General features: G+C 44.7%; 1 protein-coding gene across 3 annotated transcripts in view; it reads left to right on the top strand.

The window, feature by feature from the left end:
- Nucleotides 1-23,464, top strand: part of ULK1 (unc-51 like autophagy activating kinase 1) — a 76,250-nt gene that overhangs the window by 13,042 nt on the left and 39,744 nt on the right. For all 3 annotated transcript variants that reach the window (XM_063416111.1, XM_063416110.1, XM_063416109.1), the window contains exons 5-10: nucleotides 2,727-2,759; nucleotides 3,530-3,566; nucleotides 10,340-10,513; nucleotides 12,235-12,308; nucleotides 14,443-14,544; nucleotides 21,671-21,729. In XM_063416111.1, coding sequence (XP_063272181.1) covers nucleotides 2,727-2,759; nucleotides 3,530-3,566; nucleotides 10,340-10,513; nucleotides 12,235-12,308; nucleotides 14,443-14,544; nucleotides 21,671-21,729 — 479 coding nt within the window. The remainder of the gene's footprint in view (nucleotides 1-2,726; nucleotides 2,760-3,529; nucleotides 3,567-10,339; nucleotides 10,514-12,234; nucleotides 12,309-14,442; nucleotides 14,545-21,670; nucleotides 21,730-23,464) is intronic.

Here is a 23,464-nt window from a genome sequence, read left to right on the forward strand (position 1 = left end):
AAGCTGCAAATGTGTTTGTTCTTGTTGCTACAGGCATCTGTGATCTGAAAATACCCTTGCTTGGATGTTCCTGTGCTGCTGTGGGTGCAGCAGGTTTTGCCTGGTGAGGCTGAATTTTCAGAGGGTGCTGTTGCCAGTGGTGGCTGGGGGGGCCACCAACTTCTCTCCTCGAAGCCTTTCAGGCATTGCCCTCTTATCACACCAACACAGAGTGAAGAGATAAAACCACCAACCACTGAGGTCATGTTGTTGTTGTTGGGAAAATCAAGCAGAGCATCTCCCCTGCCTGTGCAGGTCCTTGTTTAACCCTGGTCACTGCACACACTGGATGCCAAAAATCAATTACTTCCTTGGTGATGTTTGTTTGCAGAGTCTTTAAATAATGTAGAGTGGAAAAACAACCAGACTGCAGAGTGTACATTAGCTGTTGGCTAATAAGTTATTACAAATATCTTCTGGACTTGGTTTGTGTAAGCTCTGGTTCCTCTTCATTTTCTATAAAGGTAATAATATACTGAGCTTCCCCAAACCCTGCTGGCACTATCCATATTAAAGTGCAGAGCTGCAGTGATCACAGCACGTTTAGCCAAAAAGTGTCTCTGAAAACTTTCTGTGGCAGTGATGAACTTGGTCTGGGCTGCAAAAACCACTTCAGACACTTCTGTGTACCCAGCAGTTGCCCTGCAGTGAGTTCCCTGAGCAGCTGCATTGCACTTCTGGTGTGTGTTGTATCTTCTGGTACATCTGGGGCTGGAATTCCTGTAGAAGTGAAAGTCCTGGGTGTCTTTTATCAGCCTTGGCTTTCTCCTGTTCCTGCTAAGGACAGCAGGAGCTGGCTTTGAATGCTCCTGAGAATTCTCCCTCAGTGCTTTGTCATGTGCAAAGCTTGTGATGATGCTTGGGGTTTTGTTCTTGCACTGCTTCCCTGAGCTGGTGCTTTTAACCACAGACTGTTTTCCCACTTCATCCAATGTGTGTGTGAAATTGGATGACTTAATGCATGCTGCTTTCAAATGCAGAGGTTGAAAAACAAAGCCTGTTGAAAGAAGTGTTTGTCAGGCAAGGAAGAGCAACAAAGGCTTTCTTGAAGTGTTTTCTTCAGAAAATTGTTTTGAACAAACAAGGGGACTTCTGAAAGTTCATCTGGGCTTGGCAGTGAGAACAGCTGTAAGAATCGAGGGTGGCCCTGGGCTCTGGTGGACACTTGAGCCCCTCCAGGGAAGGTGGCCAGTTCCCCTGCAGCTGTGGCTGAGTCTCTCAAATCACAGATAATTCATCTTCCTCCTCTCTCCCTCTCTTCCTCAAACCAGTCTTCAGCAAACATCTGGAAACCCAGATTTCACGTTGTGAGGCTAAAAGAGGATAGAAGAGAAAGTGAGAGGTGCTGAGGACTCCAGGCATTGACAAGGGCAGGGAATTTGGTACAGCTTGATGGGAGGCAGAGTCCTGTGGACATACCAGGGTGAAAGGGCTGAGAGCAGATAGGGGAGATGGGTTGGAAACTAAACAGCTGCCAGGGTGGAGGCTGAGGGTTTTGAAATGATTTGGGTCAGAAGAGAAATCAGGTGCACAGGTATCTAAACAGCCTGTGAGTAAAGTCATGCAGCCCTGGAGTCCTAGAAATGGATTCTCTTGCTCTGCCTCTGCTTTCAGGACTTCTCCACTCACCCACACAGTTGTTGCCTGTGAGTGTCCCCAGCTGGGCCTTGAGTTTATGAGTGACTTCTAGCTTACAGATTTCATGTAGTAGGTCTACTTCTATGTGACTTCTGTTTCAACAACAGGATTTAGTCATTTGACCTCCATGGTACCCAGGGTTGAAATATTTGGCTGTTTTCATGTCTGTTCTTTGGCAGTGGTTTGGTGGCTCTGCTGGACACATGCCAGGTAGTCACTGGTGTCCCCATGTGCTGCACAGCCACCAAGGTTCATGTTGTGGCTCTGTGGTGCTGTGTTTTTGTGGGACACATCTCTGCACTATCCTCTGCTTGTACCATGGATATGAGCACATTTCCTAAGGGCTGGGGGGAGATCAGCTGAGGCAGGAGGTGAACTCCAAGATGAGCATCCCAGTGCAGCGCGTGTAGTGAATTTAGGAAGATGAGCATTTGGCCTGGACTTGGCTGCTGTTGACCCCTGTTACAATCCAGAAAGCTTTAGCCACCTGATAATGATGCCACTGTTAAGGCATGTAGAAAATATGGGTGGCAAGTGTTATGCTTTTTGTGTGAGATCTTTCCTGTTTGCCCTCTAATGGAAGGTGAGTCTCTGGGGCACTTTTCAGCCACGGGGTTGAATTGCAGGTCCCGAAGTTGTGCTGCTCTTATCTTTCTGTTCAGCCTAGTGCTGCTCATGTGGGCACAGCTGCTATAAAGGGCCAAGTTAAATGTGGAAATGATTAAGGCTCTAAGATAGCAGTGTGCCAGCATCTGTGCTGCGTGCCACTGTTAATCCCTGGAGCCTGAAAGGACATGGAGACCCAAGGCACAATACAGGAGATCAGCTTGGTTAAACAGATGCACTCTCACAAACCAGTAATATGCTTAAATACCTGGCATTTTCAAAGCAAGCAGTCTTCCAGGAATTAACCTATAATGTTTTTACCCTTTCTTCATTCTGACTCATAGCAGGGAACAGATTATCTGTTTAAAAGGTAATACAGCAATTAAATGTCTGAAATATTTCAGTGCATAAATCCCTTATTTTTCCATTTTCTATTTCCCCAGGAACTGGCAAACTCTGTCTACTTGGTTATGGAGGTAAGTGTGTCTTTTTCTTCCTTTTTTTAACCTCCTTTCTCTCCCTCTTTCTCTTTTTTAATTTTTTTAAAGCATGTTTCACAAGTGGTGCTTTCTGCTGGCAGTCTCACCTGGGAGCTTTGTTAATCTAATCTACAGCTCAGGCCTTGCAGAGTGTGGGTGAGAGAGCAGCCAGGGGATTTTTGATCTTGCTGCTCTCAGAAGGTTGTGCAGGCACAGGCTGAAGCAGTCAGACACTGAACTCAGGGGTCAGATGGGTGCCACAGGGGAGTGTGGGTTGCAGGCATACACCAGAGAGAATGTTCTGGACACAGATCACCTGCAGAGCCCCTGAATGTTTCCCTTCCTCTGCAGTTCTCACTTAGGGTTTTGTTGACTTTTCCTAATGAAGTGGAACATAGATGTGAGGAGTTTCAGTTTTCAGCTGTGTCCACTCCCAGGCTTTCCTCAAACAGCTTTCTGGTGGAGTCTCCAGTTGTGACCTCTGCTTTGTTCTGGTTTTACCTTTCTCTCTGATGTGCTTGAACGTGGATGTGCACAAAAGCTGGTTGATGCTGGTGTGTCACTATGCAACATAACATTTAGGGGAAATAGGAGAGAAACCCAGAGGAATGGGGTTTTCCCTGCCAACTTCTGAATATGTATTCTGACATGTGTGGTTATTTATGTTTAAATACTGTGATAAGCCTGCCATCCTACTGAAGTTTACTGTTTTTCTTTTTAATCTTTGCTTTGCTCTGTATTAACTGAGCTTTCTGTTCTGTTTGCAGTACTGTAATGGTGGTGACCTGGCAGACTACCTTCACAGTAAGTACAGCAGTATGGACAAGATCCTCTGTGAGGTTCACCCTTCATACTCATTTGAAAACTGAGATGCCATGACAATAAAAACTGCTCTTGTAGCCCTTTCTATGTAGGTCAGTAGTGACTATTGTCAGTAGTTACAAATTCTAGTTACAATGGCCGTATAGGTTAAACATATTTCAACACTGCTTGGGACACAGTTTGTCTTTTCTTGGTGACTGGCAAAAAGCTATTTATACTGAAGCCTTGCAGTTCTGTAGTGTTGGGTTAAAATAAGATCCCAAGAGTATATTCTGTAAGTTTAGCCCTAAGGTGTTCCCACACCTAGGGCAGAACATATTTCCTGTTTCAGTATCTTGAGGATGGCTGTGAGAATGACAAAACCAATAACTTTGGGGTCCTCTGGAGAGTATAGCACAAGTGTCTGGGGCTGTGGTGCCTTGAAGAACCTTTTGGTGAGACTCAGGGGTGTCTTTGCCATCGTGCCAAATGCTTTGGAGCTCATCCAGCTCTACTGCTGGGAGTCAAGCAACCCCTCAAGGTATCTCAATACAGGTTCAGGACCTGGCCTTTGTGAAAATCACCTTGCACCTCAGTACCTAGAACAGGTAGGAGGATGAAATGTTTAACAAGATACTTGGCTGCACTCAGACACAGCCCTTTTTTTTTTCCTTCTTTGGCCCTGAGTTTTTTCCCTTAAAGTAGCTTTCTGGTTGTTTTGCATGTTAGCTAGAAGATTACTAAATGTGAAGAGACAACTTTAATCTCATTTCACGTGTAGCTCTGGGTCATGGTTAAACAAAGTTTGTTCACATTGTTCAAATTAAAAGCTAGTCAGCTGGATAATACTTCAGGCTCCTTACTGAGGTATGTGATGCCTGGAAATGGCAAAAATTGAAGGATTAAAAGATAAATTTACATTTCCCCTACAGCTAGTGTTGGGTGTCCCTAGAATGATAATTTGGGGCTTGATGTTAGCATGTCACACTTTTCCTACAGGGTGATGAATTATATTTGTGGACTTGAATTCTCAGAAAGGGTTTAGTACTTGAAGGAAAAAAAATATTCTGCCTTTCATGTGTTATGTTTGTTTAAAGTGTGGGCGAGATAGAAGTGACAGGCATTTGTTTTTTAAAATCCGGGTTTAGTATGCTTTGTCTTAAATATATTTTGCATCTGTTGGGTATTGCTGTGCTCTAAAAGGAGCATCTTTAGGGGTGGTAGAATGCTCTTTTGAGCACCAGTGGAGGATGGTTTTGTATTTGGTACCTTCTTTTTCTTTCTGAATGCAAATGCAAATTTTAGAAGTCAAATGCTTTTAAAAAAATAGTAAAACTTCAGTTTTACAAATGCATGGGCTTTGAAAGCTAAATATTCTAGCTTTCATGCACATGAAGTGAACTTTGATCCTAAAGCACTGGGCTGTGCACTCTCATTGGCAAACCTGTGTGTGTAAACAAGAAATTATAGAAACTAATGACAGAAGCAAGGATTTATAGAAAATCCTCTGGTCTGTACTGCTACCTCTGTGTGTACATTGTTGTCTTTTCTCTTCTACCACCCTCCACACCCCCCCCCCCAAAAAAAAAAAACTCAAGAAAAAAGTGAAGCATGCAATTAGTTAGGCTGTTAAAACAGCTGACTTCCTAGTTTATCAATTGAAATTACTCAGGAAATTGGTGGCTAGTTTGAGAAAGTGAAAATAAATTGTATTTTCCAAATAAAATCCATTTTTATCCCAGTTTGGATTGTTAGAACATTACCTGGTGCAAGGTAGTGATCATTCTTTGTTTCAGTTCAGATGAGAAAGTTAACCTTTAGCTGTTTTTACCAGTAAAGTATTTTGGTTTGGCAACTGTAAAGATTGTCGTGACTGGGAAGTTGGTGCTTGTTTTATTTTAACTCTTGTGTGGTGGTTGCCAGTGAAGAGAACCCAGAAGGCACCAATTTCCAGAGGGAGGAGTCAGTAAGGGATTGCAGGAAGAAGGTTTAGTTACTCCCATCACTGCCAGATCCCAGAGCCTAGATAAGTGTCAGCTTTCTACATCCCACCACATGCTCCTGTGGGGTATCACCACTTCCAGCTTCTGCAGGCACCCAGGCTGCTTTTGACAGGGGTGATTTTTCACTGCAAACTCATCTTGTAAAGTTTAGCTATCTTCAGTATTTGACTGGTACTCAGGAGGCTCATCTCTATTGAGTGGTTATTGTGCTGCTTCAGTTATTTTGATAATTGTGTGACGGTGTTTAATTGCAGCATCTACTTTCCCACTGGCTCCTCAGACATTTGTGCTGGTAGTTCCTGTAACACTTAAGCAAGCAGCACATGCAAATCCCCTGGTTCTCATTGAATGAGTTGCTTGTAAGCTTCCAGATCCATTCTGCCCTCTAATTACAGGCATTAGGCAATATGGTAATTCCATGTTGAATGCAAAGTCACTCTAAGTCTCTTTGTCTTCGTGACTGGAGGACGTGCATTGGTGCATGTTGCAGTGCACTGTGTGCCTGGCTGGGTTCTGGTGTTGGGCAGTCCCTTCCATCCCTGTTTTACCACCCAAGGTCTGTGTGTCTGGCTGGGTTCTGGTGTTGGGCAGCCCCTTCCATCCCTGTGGAACCACCCAAGGCTCTGTGTGTCTGGCTGGGTTCTGGTGTTGGGCAGCCCTTTCCACCCCTGTGGAACCACCCAAGGCTCTGTGTGTTCTGCTCAGCACAGCTGCTGTGGTGGTGTTCTTTAGTGGTACAATGCAGTTTCCCTTTTGGGAGATCTCTGGATGTTGCTTTCACTGGAGGCCATCATGTATTGAGCTAAGAGTGGCAGGTCTCTGCTGTGTGTGTTCGAGCTGTGGGATGTGTCACAGAAGTGAGCAGCTTCTGTACAGGAATAACTGGAATTCTGTGTCCTCAGGTACTCAGGTCAGAGCAGGTGTGAAATTCCTTCTTAAGTTCTGTGAGTTGGCATAGGCACAGGCTGTTATGGACGCTTCGTAAGAGCATATTTGTGATTTTTCCTAAAGCTGCCATTTTCATATCATAAGAGGGAATTTCTTGATTTGACCATGACATATGCAGGGAGCTCTTTCTAGTCCATCCCAAGTGGTGCAAGGGACCCTGTTGCAAACCAGAGGTGGAAGCATTGCTCTGTAGCTTTTCTCCCTCTAGATCCAGGTGATTAAGAAGGTCTAGTCCTATCAGAGATGTATCTGGAATAAATCTTCTGACTTGTACAGAACTTTCACAGGAGTGTCACTGACCGTGCTGTGCATGGGTAGAGAGGGTAGGTACAAGCCAGGCCCCAAACAAGTCAGCTTGGTCTCAGACTTCAGCATGACTTGGATTGGGCCCATGTTAGAGACACTTGTGACACCTGTGGGTAAGAGGAGATGTTCTTTTTCCTAAACAACCTCTCCAAAATGGTGGTGTAATACAACGTCAGTGGGTGTACTCCAGTACATCTGCTCTTGGATCAGCTGACAAGGGCTGTTTATTGCAGTTTACCTCTTGCAGGTTGAATTTCTCAGAACAAGCTGACCAGGGCACTTCTTAGGTGGCTTCATCCTTTTTCTCTGCTTTTAGAGCTCAAGGCATGTGGGCCCCACAGTGACCCAGAGTAAATATTTTCTCTGATCTACTGACCTGAGCGGCCCAAGGCAGTCAGCAGAGTGCCTCATCACTGAAGTGGAGCCCATGAAAATAAACACAGGGATATTATTGCTTCTCAGTAATGCCAGAGTAGGGCTTGTGAAACAGCATCCTCTGCAAGAATGTATTGCTCACCACAGACGTCGACAGGGATGCCCAGATTTTAATGCAGGATTAGTAATTTGCCAACAGTTTTCTGGAGAAGGTGAGAATATCCCCTTTTTATAGGGACTGACTTACAAGTTCCGTATTTGGGATATAGCAAGTGAAGAGAGTTGTTTTGTTCTCCACTTGTTTGGTTTTTTTTGATGACTCCTAAATGGAATGAGTTTTCTTCTCCTTCCCTCTGCTGTTGGTAGCTGGTCTGGGTGGGCTTTTGCAGACCAGTATCCTGAAGTCATTGAAAATGGCAGTTGTATTTATGTTTCTGTCCTTCAGTTGCAGATTGCTGCTGTCACACAGGAGACTGATGGGCTCAGTGTGATAGATAAGGAGTTTTGTTTTCCAGTGTTACAGGCTGTTTGTTAATGGAGGGAGGCAAAAGGGTATTGCCCCTACCCTCCCAAGGAGCTGACTGTCCCTTCTCTGTTCCTGAGGGCAGAGCCTCAATTTTCCTGTCCTGCCTTCCTGCCTGGATTTGTGAGATTTAATACTGCCAAAGGATCCAGCAGACTTCTCTGTCTAATTTTGCAGCACTGCAACATGGTAGCTCCACTCTGCTACTGCAGTTGCACTGAATATGTCCTCAGGACACCAGTTTAGATTCTCTGTGCCAGGAAAACAGGTCTTTTGCAGGGCTGAAGACTTTATACAGACTTCTGTGAAGTGGAAAAGCTTAAATTCTGCTGGAACTGGTAGTTTAGGAGCCGTATTTTCTATGGGTAAATAGATTTTTGTGATCTTGGTAGCAATGTTGTTGTTTTCGGTATTATAAAGAGCTAGAATTCACGTCAGGGAGGCTCGGCTGGTTTGCTGAGGGCTGGTGGCTGGTGCTGTGTTTGTCTTACAGCTACCAAATCATCTAAAGGAGAGGGTAACGCCTCAAAGCCATGGCACGCTCTCTGGGACTGCAGGTCAGGACAAGGCTCCTCACAGTTCCCCTGCTAGAGGCAGAGTATGTTTAGCCAGAAGCTGGTAATTGCCTGCTGCCTTAATAATAAAAATTACCATCTTCCAAGTCTTGCTTCATGTTTGGGGGATGGTGATCAGCCCATCCTTTCCTGGGCCTGAGCTGAATTGGGAAAAACCCCCTTTTGAATTCCTGCTGTTTTGTTTAAAGATGGTGTTTTAACCATTCCTGAATAGATTTCCTTGAGTGTAAATTGCAGAAATACTGCAGAGCCCTTTTGTTGGAGAAACTATTGAACACAGCTAAGAGATGCTGGACTTCTAATAGACAGAAGATGATATGGGACTGAGTACACTGCAATATTTCCGCAGGGGGTTGGGGAAAGCTTTCTTAAAGATGAGGCAGTGCTTTCCTCAGAAGATGCAAGTGTGTGTCTCGAAGACTTGCACCTGAGCTGCCTCTTGGTATCCTTAAAATCCCTTCACAGACTCTCCCCTTCTGGGAGAGGAGTCTTGTGAACTGGAGAGTGGCAGTTCATGAGGAAAAGGCTCAGTGAGGGGAGAGAAACTCTATGTACATGTGCACTGCTCTCACATGTCGGGAGTCCAGGACCACCTGATAGCCACAGTGACACTTCAGCTGTGCTTGTGCCTCCTGGAACAGCGAGGCTTGGGAGTGGTGGGAGTTTATTTTCTGTTCCAAGCACTGCTTAACTTATCTGTGTCCCTTGCTGCTTCCCATCCATATATTTTAAAAGTTAGATTTTTAATTTCCTGTGTTGTGTTAAAGCTGTGTGCAGCCTCAGCTGTGTTTTCATAAGGATTCCTCCCTTCTAGCTGACTGGCTAGAGTGGTGTTTTGAAGCTCCTGCCAGTCTGTTTTAATGTCTTGCTAGAGAACAGCTGGAAGAACTCTAATGAAGTCCCAAGTAATTTACAGGGACCCTTTACAAAAGAAACTATTTTATTCAAGTGGAATGTGCTTGCTTGAAGCCTGACATGCTCAGTGACTGACAAGGAGGCAGGCTGGTAGCACTGTTGATCCTGGGATTTGTTTAGCAGGCTGTTCCCAGCTTTGGCAAGAGTTTCATACGTATAGTTCTTAAAATAACGAGAGCTGATGTTGCACTGCTCTGATTAGAAGAGCCAGTTGAAAATTATTTTAATCCCTTCAATATTTATTTTCACACCACGGCCCCTGGGAAGCCTGTATCTCAGGAGAGGCCACTTCAGAGCTTCTATATTTGTAGATTTTGATCACTAATGCATTCTTTTTTAAAAAAATGGCTTGTGAGAACATTTTGAGACATTCTTGCTGTATCTGTGGCTGTAGGGTGAGAGTGGCAGGTGATGGTTTGCAGGGGCCATTTGCAGGGTCTGTTGTTAAATACTGGACTGTGGTTCACCCAAACACTGGGTTTGAGATTAGGATTCTGGTTTGGTCGGGTGATGATGCAGAAGGGTTAGACCTAGACTTGGATTCATACCCTAAAGGTACAGATCCCTCATGGCCACATGCCCTAACCTACTGTGAATTTAACCTATCAACCCTTCCCAGGTCCAGCATGAGCCTTAATGACTCTTGCAGGCATAAATCCTGATCCTAATTGCCTTTCCTCTCAGTTCCACCTTTAGACCTAGTCTTTGTGATAAAGCTCTGACTTTGGGTATCCAGCTGCTGCTGACCATAGCTCACAGGCAGCCACAGCCCTGCCTGGTGCTTGCCTGGATCTCCCTGGCTGCTCTTGCTGAGGGAAGCCCTAAACCTCACCAGATGCCACTTTTGGACACAGTTAATAACCCAAATCCAGCACGCAGTGCTGGCCTGAGTTCACCATGAGAGACACAGGGCTGAAAACAGCCTGACCACAGAATAAGCTGGGAATGCAAATGCTCTCCCTTGTTGCCTGTAGGAATCATTCAGAAATGGTGTGTGGGGAAAATACATCATGTGTGGGAATAAAATGACAAATTACAGTTAATTGCTGTGAGACTCTGCCCTCTGGGCTCCTCAGAGAACTGGCATTGTAAGTTTTTCATCTGTGGTTATTTTTCTTTCCTCCTTCCCAGCTATGCGGACACTTAGTGAAGACACCATCAGGCTATTTCTCCAGCAGATAGCAGGTGCCATGAAAATGCTGCACAGCAAAGGCATCATCCATCGGGACTTGAAGCCACAGAATATCCTCCTTTCCTATGCTGGAGGCAGGAAATCCAATCCCAACAACATTCGCATAAAGATCGGTAAGACACCACTCCTGAGCACTCAGGAGTTTGGTGATGGGTAGGTGGAAACCTCAATCTTACTTTGGGGAACTATCTTGGAGGAGAAAAGCATTGCTCCACTTTAAAAGCACCCTAGTGGTTTTCATTCTTAGTTCCTCTTTTAAATGTAGCCTTCAGCTTCCTCCAAGGAGTAGGAGCAAAAGCTTTCTGCTCTGCCAGGACACAGATTTAACACAAAGGAATTGGGCAGGCCTTGCTCTGCTCCCAGCTGAATGGTGCTTCCCTCAGTAAAAACAAACACCAGCCTGCCCTAATTGGCTTGTAATCTCCAGGCTTACCAAGAAATAAGCAGAAATTGTGACTTTTGTCTTCAGCTTTTAACAATTTTGGGGTTAAATGTTGTTTTCTGAAGACCTGACACTATTGCTGTCCTGGCTGGCTTCAGAGAGCACAGTGGGTTGCCAGGCAGAGCCAAAAGTGGGAGTTTTCTCAGTCTGAAGCAGAGACAGGCTTCTCAGCTGCATCTTGCAGACATTCACATTCTGCACATCAGGCAAGTGGCACAGATGGACCAGTAGCTGGGATGAGTGCTCCAGAAATCCAGTTACAGAGCACACATATTCCCTGTGGTCCCTCCAAAATAAGATGATATCACCCTCACACGTGGGCTTTTGGTTACGTTACAACTCAGAGCTGAAGCTGACACCAATTAGGTGAAACTGTTCCTCACTTTAACCTTGTGCTGTGGAGAAAGGGTTGGTGCTTTCCTTCAGCTGAGAAATGAGGTCCAGTGGAAAAGTTTGAAATGTTGCTGCTTATTTGACTAAAGCATTTTGATATGTTTTTTGTTTTGTTTTTGTTAAGTGCAGAGTTAATATTTGTAAGGAAGGGATTGAGAGCTGCAAACACAGGCAGGAGGGCTGTGGGCACAACTGCTCTTGGGTGTGATGTAACCTGCAACCCTCCTTGTGCTCCCTGAGGAGTACACGGTGCAGGGAGAATCTGGCTGTACCAGTTCATTAGTGGCAGATGACAGTGTCAACAGCTGTGTCAATGTCCTAGCTTGAAATATCTGGTAACCTTGAGAAGAGAACATCTCAGTGTCATATGATGAGATCCTGAGTAACCTGCAGAGGTAATTCCTCGTAGTATTCCTTGTTCCTGGCTTTTGTACTTGCTGAGTGAACTGTGGCTCAGTTACCTGTCCTAATGCTGGGGTTGAGCGCTTTCGGTACCCTTCTAAAGGAACACAACAAGACCCATTTTGGTAGGGTGGTCTGGAACTGTGGGTAGTGGTGAGTACCAGTTCCTCCTGGATGTGTTTCACATTACAGCCTTTTCAGTGGAGGGGGCTTTCAGTTCCCCAAATGATAGGCTGAGACAGCAGCAGATGAACTGGCTGGTTATGAACTGGCACATCCTCACTCAAGTCAAGAGAGCCTTCCCAGCTGACATTTCAGAGTGCAGGCAAATGGGTCCTTATCCCTGAAAGAGGGATGGGAGTTTGGTCATCTGAATTCTGTTGGGGCTTGATCTGTCCTTTTGTGGTGTCAATACTGTGTATTAATAACTAGCACAAGGATGCTGCTGCTCAAGAAGAGCTGTCAGTCTTGCTAGAGGTGGGATACAGGCTGCAAAGATTGATAGGAAGTGAAGGTAAAGTAGGAAGAATCAACTAGAGAAGGTGCAGGCTCTCTAGATCTGGTGTCTTCTCCTGACCTACCTCTTTCTCCTTGTAGCTGACTTTGGGTTTGCCCGGTACCTGCAGAACAATATGATGGCAGCAACATTGTGTGGTTCACCCATGTACATGGTAAGTGTGATTTTTCTAAAGGATTTTCTGTGTTGTTCTTGCTTTGCTCCCCAAAAGCAAGGCTTTGTTTTTAACTAGTCTTTCCCGAGAGGTGAAATTTTACTTGCCAGAAACAAGATGTTGCACAGGTAGATTCCTGAAGTTCTGGCTGCTGGTAATGTCAGACAGCAGGTGCCTGTGTTGTCATGTAACTTCCAGGTGAGATGTGGATATAAACCATGCTTCCAGAATGACTGCTCAGACTGGGAAATTCATGTGTATTAGAAATCAAACTGATCCCTTTTACCCTCTTCGTGCTTTCCACTCTGGGATCAGGTTGTGATGAGGTGATCTCTTATTTGTGCTCATGGCAGCAGTCAAGGTCTCGGTGTCACATCGAGTCAGTGAAAGGAAAAATGAGAAAACCAGACAGAAATAAAAATGTCAAAGCCAGACTTGTAATAGTTCCTGGGGACGTGGGTGTCTGAGCTCAAAGTAAAAAGATGATGTGAGTCAATTTAGGTTGAAGTTTTTACAGGTGCCCTGGGGTAAAAGGCACCTCATTTCAAACACAGTCTAACCCACTCTTAAGTTTTTTGTCTGTAGTCTTTGGGCAGAGTTAGGCTGGACTGTGCTGCACTGCACAGGCGTAGTCTGTTCTACAGAACCACCTCAAGCAAAACACACTTCCTCTCTCTCCCTTTTTTTGAAGCCTGATGTTTATTTGAACTATGCTATATGCGAAGATGATGTAACTCTCTTCTCCCATGAGAGTTTCCTGAACTGTCTATTTTTAGTGATACTTTTTCTTTTGGAGTCTCTTGTGAAAGTAATTGAAAACACCCAGCTTATTTTCTGAAAGGGCTGGAAGAAGCTCGTGATCATATTATTTTCTATTTGTTTTTTATTTTTATTTTAAACAACATTGGGTGTTACAAGAAATCTTAGTGTTTCATATTGTTCTCTGTTTATTGATGGATTTGAAGGAAGATGGGAAGGGAGGGTTCAGTTGGGATTTAGGGAGGGTTTTGAAGTCTCTTCCTACTGCTATTGTGGGTCTTGTGCAGAAGCCCTGGGAACATCTGCTGGCAAGGCAGGACTTCATTCCCTGCTTTAGCTCACACCCTATTGCTGCCTTGTTTCATTTTGCTCATTTAAAAAACCAGGAAGTTATTTCACCCCTACCAAAACAGCTTTCTGTCTGAACCCCAGTATAATCCATGCCATGGCAAGACTTGAAACCTCCTTGTGCAGTTCTTGTCCTGCTGCTTTGGCTTTGTTTGGTGTCATGTTTCCCTTGGGGACACACCGAGCTCCAGTCCACAATTTACTTGTTGCCATTTTTTTTTCCATTACGTGTGGCCTTTACTTCTAATAAAGCTAAAAAATTGATCCTGTTCCATGCTGGCAGCACTGCAATGAAATCTGTAGTTCTACACACGTGGGATTAGCCAGCCTGCCCTCCTGTCCCTGCTCCCCTGCTGCTCCTGAGGCTGTGCCTGCTCAGCCAGGGGCTCTGGGGGCTTGCACTGTCTCCAGCTTCTGGAACCAGCCTGGGAGGAGCAGCTGAGGGCACAATGTGGAATTAAAAACCAGAGTCTGAGGCACAGCAGGCCTCAAGCTGTTCCACTGGAACACTGCCTTTGAACCCAAACTGTGACCTTGGCACCAGGCCTGGAGCTTAATTAATGTGCTGCCATCTCGGGCTAAATGAGGGAAGTGCCCAAGTGGTGCAGCTCAGGATGGAGGCTGGAGCTTACCTGTGCAGCCTTTGCTGCTCTTGATTTTGCTCCTTGCTTTGGTTGGGAAGATCTGTTTGTGATTTCAGTAGGGCTTCTTCTGGTGGATTCAGATACACTGGGAGAAGGGGAACTACCGAGTTTGTCCAAAATATAAAATATCGGGATGTAATTTTGTCTTCTGAATGAAAATCTCTGCTTCCCCCACTTAAATAGGGAAGTGGCCCTTTCAATATAGTGTTACAATTCTTCTGGGAGTAAATCTTTTGTGGTTGTTGGGGAACCTAGCTCAAGAGGTTATATAGCATAATAGTGACTTACCTCTCTTGGTGTTGCTAAAAAAACCCAAAACAAAACAGAAAACCACCAAAATTACTTCTTTTTATAAACGAAATTTCCCTTTTCTCCCCCAAAAGGCACCAGAAGTCATTATGTCACAACACTACGATGCCAAAGCTGACCTCTGGAGTATAGGAACCATCATTTATCAGTGTCTAACAGGAAAGGCTCCCTTTCAGGTGAGTTGCTTAGATTTGATGTTTATGACTCTCCTGCTGTTTTTTTCTCTGTTTTCCTTCTGTCATCTCTAATATCAACTCCCATAGATCCAGCCTCATGAAGGTCTGGCTGTTCAACACCTTGACAATATTGTGCTTTATATGCTGTAATGCTGGATGTGCTACTAGAATATGACTCTTCTCTGGGCTGTCTCTCATTGAAATGTATTTCCCAGTTATAAGAACTTAGGAAGGGTCATTTATTGAGAAAATCACCATGAATCAGTTGAAGCAGTGGGGTTTTTTTAGGCCTACACTTAGAAAATCAGTTTCTATTTACATCTGTAGTCAGTGTATAATTTATAATTAATTGTGTTGGCTATAGAAGGGCTATAGGAAAGATTGTAATTGCAAGTTAATGTTCAGGATGATTTGGTGGTAAGTAGTGTATTGCAGCTAAATCAACTTGGTTTTCAGAGCAGTTAAGTAGGATAATATCAAAAGGATCTTATCTGTCATCTCACAGCAATCTCTTCCAGCCTGAAATGTTTATGTTCATCAGATCCAAACCCCTCCAAATATAACACAGCCCTGTAAAGCTCCACCCTGTACTTAAAGCCATAATTTCTGGATCAGCTACAGCATATCCTTTGTGAACAACATTCTCTGATTTTAGATTTTTGAATGGTGAAGAATTCATCACAACCTTATGCCTGTTGCTTCAGAATTACTTCACGTATTTTTAATCATCCATAGCTGGAATTCATCTAGACTCTGTATTTTTTTCATCAGCCACACAGTGTGCTACTTTACTTTTCCATCTCTGAATGAGATCAGCAGACTCTCTTGAAATTACTATTTTAAAGTATTGTATTAATCAGATTTTCCCCCCCTTGCTTTCTGGTCCTCTCTTCTCATATCCTGACATCCCTTTATCCTGATTTCTTAACAAAACAAAAATGGAAAAAAATCCCCAACAACCCCCCAAAAATGAATAAAAAGGAAACAAAACCAAATAGCACAAAAGAAAGTCAGTCAGAGGGAAGTCTATGCTCGTGTAATAAGGCAAGTTTTATGAAGTGAAGGACTTTATGAGCTTTAGTTCCCCAGCTCTTTAGGATTTCACACAAGACCTGGAATGTTTATGCAGTTACATCATCAGGGAGGTTAAAGTGAGCTCTGAATCTGTTGCAGGAAAGAGTGGGCAAATACAGGAGTAAACTAATGGTATGTTTTGATTTTGTCTAGAGCCAAGAACACTTTTTTCCTTCAGGGTAATTTTTTCCCTGCTGCTATAAGAATCTTCCACTCCAATGCTTTTATATTCTGTCTACCAGCTTCCTCTGTATTTAGAGCAAGACTTCATTTCCTTTGCAAGTTACTTTTTTTATAAACCCCTACTAAATGCACTGAAACTTTTGAATGGCTTCAGTTTACTGGCTGTGTCCACTTGTCATCAGTGTTAGTACCTTTGTTTGAGAGGAGAAAATGATTATGAGAATGAAATAAAATAGATATTTGTGTGTTAAGAAGAGATGTGAGGGAGGAGAAAGCAACTTTTGACTGCATGCATAGGGGAGCATGGCATGGATTCTCCCTTCTATCTTGGTGCGTTTTAGTCTCTAAAGGCACCTTTGATACCTACTCATTCAAATTATTTACTGTTTAGTGTGGTGATTCTTTGTCTCTGAGGCATGGCAATACCCTGCCTTGCAGTGGGCAGTGAAGGGACACTTCAGTCCCTCTCCACCAGCTCCTGACCTTGCTTTGTGCTTGCCTCATTTGATAACTCTCTCCCAACATTTGTTGGGCTGGGAATGGGGGTTACTGGTTTCTCTATTTCAATTTTCCCCACACCCTTTCCTCTTTTGGAGAACATATTTTGGAGCAGGATGCCAGGCCCTGTTTGTGACTGCAGTAGCAGCTGTGGATGTGTTTGATCAGGGAGAGAGAGGAGCTCAGCCCAGATGGTTCTTTGTGGCCCATCTATTTGTTTTGGCCATGCATATCACAAATTGCCTTCCAGCCTGAGATCCAGGTGAAAGAAGCCTGTCCAGGGGAAGCTGGTTAAAGGTTAACTGGGTTTCTGTCTTTGTTGGCATGACTGTGTTGTAAGAATTTGCTGATGGTCACTGAGCAGGCAAGAAGCTGTTGTTTCCAGGGCTTTTAGGAGAAAGGAGGGGTAGTGTACAGAGGCAATTGGGACACCATGAATAGGAATGACTGCTTTTGGGAGGGATGTCTACCAATGGATGGGAAGAAAATGGGCAAATTCCATATAGTGCCACCAGCAGACTCAGTTGTACAGGGAGGCCAGGAACTGGATTTCTGAGTGAACCTCTTTGGGCTAAATCCTCACCGTGCCTTCCCTCCCAGGCTGGCAAAGACAGCCCCTCATCTCTGTCTAGCAGAGATTCCCATGGGAATCTGGAGCTTGGTGACATGAAACATGCTGTGTTTGGGTGCTGTAGCTGTCACTGCCTGAGCCAAGGAGGCACCTCCAGGAGGATGCAAACAAAAAGGACTCCAGTGTTATCTGCAGTGAGGAGGAATGAGCTGCCTAAAAATAAAATAGGGCTTCGGGGAAATGGGTTAGATGGAAAAAAGATCAGATGTGTGGAAAGGGTGAGGCAGCTGTCAATCCTGAAAGTGCTTGTAAATCAAGACAGAGATGTGTGTATGTGCATGAATGTGATTTCTGGCTGTCTCAGAGTTAAAATTAACTATAGCTGGGTCACCCAAGGCAAGTTCCCAGAGCCATTCCTGTCCCTTCCTTGCCTCACTGCACACAGACAAGAAAGAAGCTGCTGATGCTCAGATGTGAACAGTTGGTAGGATGGTTGGTGAAGCTTTCTTAAGGAGCTTTTTGTATTAAACATGCCCATAAACAAAACAGTGAGGCTGCCATAGGGATGAGATTAATGGGATTCATAATCCCTATAAACAGATTTGCTGAGTGCTGTATTAATGTGGAATTGTTAATTTGCCTTGCCTAATAAGTGGTCTGGACTCACACCTCTGCATTTCTGTCGCTGAGGACAGGACTTGAACTCTGCATTTCCTGCTCCTGCTGACCAGAACTGAAAGTACCTTGGGAGTGTAGTGGTTTGCTCTTGTCCTTACCTGAGTTGAAAAGATTGGGACCCCATGCCCACCATGAGGTGGTGCTGGCTGTGTAAACAAGTGACAACCAGAAGCAAAGCTGGAGGCTAGAGAAGAAAGATTTACACAAGGTCTAAAACAATCCAAAACCAATCTAGTCCTTGTCAGATGGTGTTTTAAATATGATTAGTTAAATGACCTCAATCTCCTTTTTTTTTTTTTCTCTGTGTGGGAGGAATCACACTGGTATTTCTGGTGGCTTCTGTTGTGTGACCCCTTTTAAATCTGGGCAGCTCTTGGTAAGCAGACACCCCACTGAGCACGTGCAGGTTGTGTCAGAGCTGGCTCTGGCAGTGGCAGAGGGACATCAGATCCTGCTAAACACCATAAAACCTGGTTGTCTGCTGTCTGAGCCTTTGCATGAATCTTGAGCTTTCTATGGACATGGTGCTCTGTGTCTGGGGGAGAGTGAGCCAAAGAGCACAATAGAATTCATGCAGGTTTTTCTGCCTGGTCTGGCAGCTCTGAAGGAGTTAACCTGCCTGTTTATGTTCTCATCCCAGCTAGCTGTTAGGTGAAAAATTAATTTCTGAGTCTGGTGTACCAAGTTCGCTGCTTTAATTCTGAGTTAATTCTGTCTACATAAGTACTAGGATTATGTATCACTTACAGCAACTGCTATGTTGTGAAATGCCCTGAGGAACACCAGGAAAGGGTGGACTTTATGCCAAGAATTTGAACCCCTGGTTTATTTGTTAGGCAGCTTGCTCTTGTGTTCCCAGCTCTGTTCCTCTGCAGTGCCCTGTGTCCATGGGGACAGGAATTCCTGGAACTGATGGGTAATTCTGGGTGCAGTGATTGACTTGTTGCTGTAGTCAATGAACCACTGGCTTTTGGACCAGTGTTTGTGAGTCTTACTAGGCTCTTTTGGCAGTAGAGAGAAATCCATGGACTGCTAAAGAAAAAGGTTCACGGGATGGGTTTTTTGTTTGCTTGTTTCTGGTCTTTGGGCTTTCAAGTCCTCTGGATGCCAGCCACTTAGTTGTGGGAGTCTTAAAATATCAGAAGGTATTTTCAGCAGGTTTTCAAGCTTTTCCCTAGAGCTACTGAGCTAGAAACAACATTACTTATTTAGTTTTTATTTCTAACATATCCGGATCCCCTTTCTGCACCTCTGACTCCCCCAGGAAAGGATTCAAAGAGCAGGGCAGATACCACACACCTGCTGTGGAGTGTTGAATAGACAGAACTCTTCAGGGAAGGTGTGAATGTCTCTGGCCTCTTCTGTCTGAACGCTGGGCTTTTGCATCCAGTCGTGGCCCAAGCATGACAAATCCACTGTTGAGTGCTTTTGGAAGCACCACCCTCCCCACTTCTCACATGCATTTCACTTCCAGGCAGCCAGCACTGAAGGGGATTTGGCAGGGTTCTGCTGAATGCCTTTGTTGGCTCAACATATTTCCACTGCTGCTCAGGACAAAGTAACAGAGTGACAGGATTGAATTTGTCCAGTTGCCTCTATATATAGAAAGGGTAGACAAAACCAAAATGCAGCTGCTCTGTCGTGACATGAGGTGGACAGGGTGTGAGCTGACCTGCTGGTGTGCCCTTAGGGAAGGCTGAGCTGTTCTGCATCCCTGGTTCTGATAGATGGGTGCTGTCCCACAGGTAGAAGTTGGCTCTGTGTACCCTCAGTGGTCTGGTTGTTACGTGCCCAAAGTGCTCTTTTTCTGGTGTTTGTCTTGGGCAGGGTGTATCTGCCTGGAAGGCAGATTTCAAGTTAAGTTCTTAGCTTCCTAGACGAGGGAATTCAAGTGACATTTTTACTGTATTGCAAACATTTCTGGGGTATTTTTTTCCATGATTCTTAGAGAAGCACTATTTATGGAAAGGAGAGGTGAGCAAAGTGGCTGAGGCTCCTAGTGCTTTGTGAATTGTATGATATTATAGACAGGTTACTGGGAGCAGAACTGTGTGTGATTCACTCAGTTAATAATGAAGTTACATGAAGATGCAGTTGGCTTTACCAAATTAATGGAGATCCATGGCTGTCTGTGCTGGTCACTCACTAGAAGGACTCTCTTCCCCTGCTGTCTGCACTGGGGACCAGCCTTGAATCACGGGTTCTTGGGGTCAGCCCAAGTGAGGGAGTGTGGTCTGGGTGGGGAGGAGCCTGGTATGATCCCTGCAGAGCAGGAGGGGATTGTACTGAGACAGCAGAACGTGGAGGAACAGCATCCCTACAGGGACATCTCTTGAGCTCGTACAAAGAGGAGGAAAACTTCATTGAGAGTTTTGTTCCTGTCCAAGCCAGTGCTTAGAAACCTTCTGTAATGAACTGGTCTTCATATATGTGCTGCTTTGAATATACTCTCTCTTTATTGCCAGGAAAAATTCTGACAAAACAGTGTTTGAAGTAGATCAGAGCTTCATTGTATTTGTGAAACAATTGAGCTGTTGCAACAGGAAATGACCAGAGCAAACAGCCAAGGCTTGTATCTCTCTGAAGTGAATGAGCCCTTCCCTCCCTGTGTTGGAGTTTTGCCCCTCCTTGTACATTGTGTCAGGAATATTTGTCAGCACTCTGGGCAGTGTGGCCAGGCCATTTTGGTGCAGTGTGTGTGCTTGCCTCTCTAAAGTTTGCCAAATATTAATCTAACTATATTCCAAGATCTACAAGGGGAAGGTGTAAAATGGAGTTTTCCTCATTCAAATTGAGTGTCAGCAATTGGAAATTATGATGCAGTTAGGCAACTGTGTGACAAGGTGCTCTGCTTTAATTTTGATTTTTTTTTTTGGTGTAGCTTCTGTTGGTAAGGCTGTGTAAAAAACACTGCCCTGATGAGTACTACCTGAGTGTGTTGATACCATCAGCTTTTGAGGCTACCTTTGGTTGCTCTTGAGGTTTTTTTACTGAGCTCTGTTATCCTTAATTTTCATCTTCTGCCAGAGGGAGTAGGTGATGTTGAAACAGCATCTTATGTGGCTGCTTTTCCAGCCATACGGTGTTAGTGCTGTTTTGATGGCCATCTGCAGATTGGCCTGTCTGATTTGCCATTTTAGGCATCTTAATTGACCTTAAATGCTTCTAATTTAGAAACAGAACTAGGTGGAAGGCTCGAGGGGTTTTTGAGCCTGCCCTGAACATCAGGAGAAGCTGCCTGTTGCCTCCTCATTCACACTTTCCTACACACTCTGCTGCACTAATAATTGATTGCAGATGAATCCCTCTGATCTTCCTGCCCTGTTTATGTGCCTTCATGTCTGTGTCGTGCCAGCCAGCCTGCTCTGCCTTTAATAAAGCAACTTCACCTAAGCAGAAAAGCTTGAGACACTAGGGTTAATTTACTGGCCTGTATTATTCATTGCATGAAAACAAGTGGAGAATTTATATTAGGGGATTTTTATGTGTCTACGCTTGTCTACTGGTGATTTTATTTTTAACCTCAGCTGTAAACCTCTTGTGCCTAGCCCCCACCTTTTTTTTTTAATCCCATCTCTCAGAATTTGGAATCTTGTCATCAACATCCCCCGCAGTTGTGTATATTACTGCACAAATAACACAGGAGCTGTGGCTTGAGACCTTCTGACTTCCTGCAACTAATGTAGAAAATCCTAGTTCAGTTGCTGTTTCTCCATGTTCCCTTGCCCATCCCCTGCCCCTTTTCTAAATGCCCTGCAGCATTAATCCGTGTTCTCAGCAGGATCTGCCATTCATCATTTGGGACTCCTCACGTCTACAATTATTTAGTCTCCTGGGTGAGGCTATTAGGCCAGCTCAAACCTGAGCATCAGAGCCCACTGAGCTCAGCCTGTGGGAAGGCAGAGCAGGACAGAACCAGGTCAGGGACAAAATGGCAGCAGGTTGAAATTCTGTGTTTTCACTGCAGCACTTTTCAATCTAAAGCAAGCTGTAGGTTCTCATTGTGCTGGTCCAGCAACTAAAAAGTGCCTCTGCTCTTCAGAGCTACAGTTGAAACAGAAATGCTAATCCCTTTTCTTCATGATCAGCTGCTTCATGTACTGGTTTCTTTCTCCCCTACAGGCCAGCAGCCCGCAGGATCTCCGCCTCTTCTACGAGAAAAACAAGATGCTGATGCCCAAGTAAGCATTTTTCCAGTGTCAATGTTTGTAGGAACTTGTTTACTCTGTGTTTACACCTGTCCTTGCATGCTCCTGGCTTGTCACTTGGGGAAGTGACTAAAATATTTGGCCTCCTGCCTTTCCCCATTCCTTAAACCAGCAGTGACGTGGCCCGGAGAAAGTCCGACGGCAGCAGATAGCCAGGTTGGGATGTTCTGTCTCTCTGCAGACACTGTGCTCTTACTTTGCAAAAATGCAGGACTGTCAGTGATCCCAAGAGCCAGCCAGAGGTTCCACACTTGGCTCCCCTGAGCCTGAGAGCCTCAGGAAGAGCTGAAGGCAATTCTGGGATGGTGTGAGCAGCCAAACTGCAGCCCCTGCTGTAACCTGCCATACCTGACTGCAGATCACGTTCCCATTTCTCACGTGGCAGGGCAGCAACTGCTTGTGTCCATCCTGCTACTGGGGAAATGCTATAACCTCCCTGGAAATGGACACTGCTGCAGTTTCCAGGGGGAAGAGAGCTGCTCTCATCCCAAAGGGGTGTATGTTACCTCTCTGCTCGGAGCTGTGATTTGTCAGGGTATTTTGGTTTTGTTGCTGTGGTCTTTCCTTTTGATTTCTGAGCTCTGAAAGCAGAAGCTCGTGCCGGCTCTGAAAACCTCAGCCTGGTACAGAGACAGGACTGAAGTTCCAGATTATGTATCTAAAATCTGGATGGCCTTTTTTAACTGGAAAGTTAGCTCCCAGCTGGCAGAGCTGCTAATGCAGCTATATATGCAGGAAGTTCATTGGGTTGCTGTATATGGATTTTTCTTTTCCCTTATCAATTCAGACAGCTCCAAGAGATAACTGGAAGGAACTGTCAAGAAGCTGGAGCTCTTATCAGTGACTTGTGATATACAGTTAATTTCTCTTAAAGTACTTCCTTTTTTGATTTGGGGAGAAGGCACAAATTTCTACCAGGATTACCTCTGGGGCACCTGGATTGAACCAGAGTGATGGAGTAAAATAACTGAAAAGAAACAATTTAAAGCAAAAATATGACTGCACAGTTGGAACCAGTCTTTGTGAGCAGAAAGTAGAGCTTGTGTTTTTGCTGCACAGCCCAAAACGTGGCTGCTCACCTTTGAGTGATCCCCTCTTAGTAACTGAGAAATTAATCCATAAAACTAATAAGTTTTCTTATGTCAATCCCGCTGCCCTGCTGTTGTTTGGCTCATGATGCAGGTGAGGGGAGAAATGGAACTGAGCTGTAAGAGGAGAGCATGTCTGTTCTTGCAGGGATTAGTCCTCCTCTGAGTCCTTCACACAGTCTGCATTTGCTGTTTTCACTTATCTGCACTTTTGATCTACCAAATTCTTCCAAAAATCAGATCCAAGCTGATTGTTTTTCTCACTGTGGAAGTCAGATATGAACTAGCCTTTGTGTAAATGGCAATTCCCCCTTTCCAAAATCAGTTTGTCTCTTTAACATGGGCTGCAATCTGTGCTGTTCCTGAGTAAACATGAATAAACTGCTTGGGTGCCCTGCCAGCACAGGATGAAACACAAAACTACTCCAGAGACCTCCTTCTCAAACTGCAGCAGTGCCAGGATTTGGTTTCATTTTCCTTGGGGTTGTGCAGGCTGGCACACACTTCCTTGCCATGGCCAGGGGAAGTGTTTTTGCTTGGGAATGGAGTGGGGAAGCAGTCCCTGGCTGCACTGCTGCTGCTGAGAGGTGAGGAGATGCTCTTCTGAGCATTCTGGGGAG

This window comes from Prinia subflava, chromosome 19 (assembly GCF_021018805.1).
Source record: "Prinia subflava isolate CZ2003 ecotype Zambia chromosome 19, Cam_Psub_1.2, whole genome shotgun sequence".
Taxonomy (NCBI): Eukaryota; Metazoa; Chordata; class Aves; order Passeriformes; family Cisticolidae; genus Prinia; species Prinia subflava.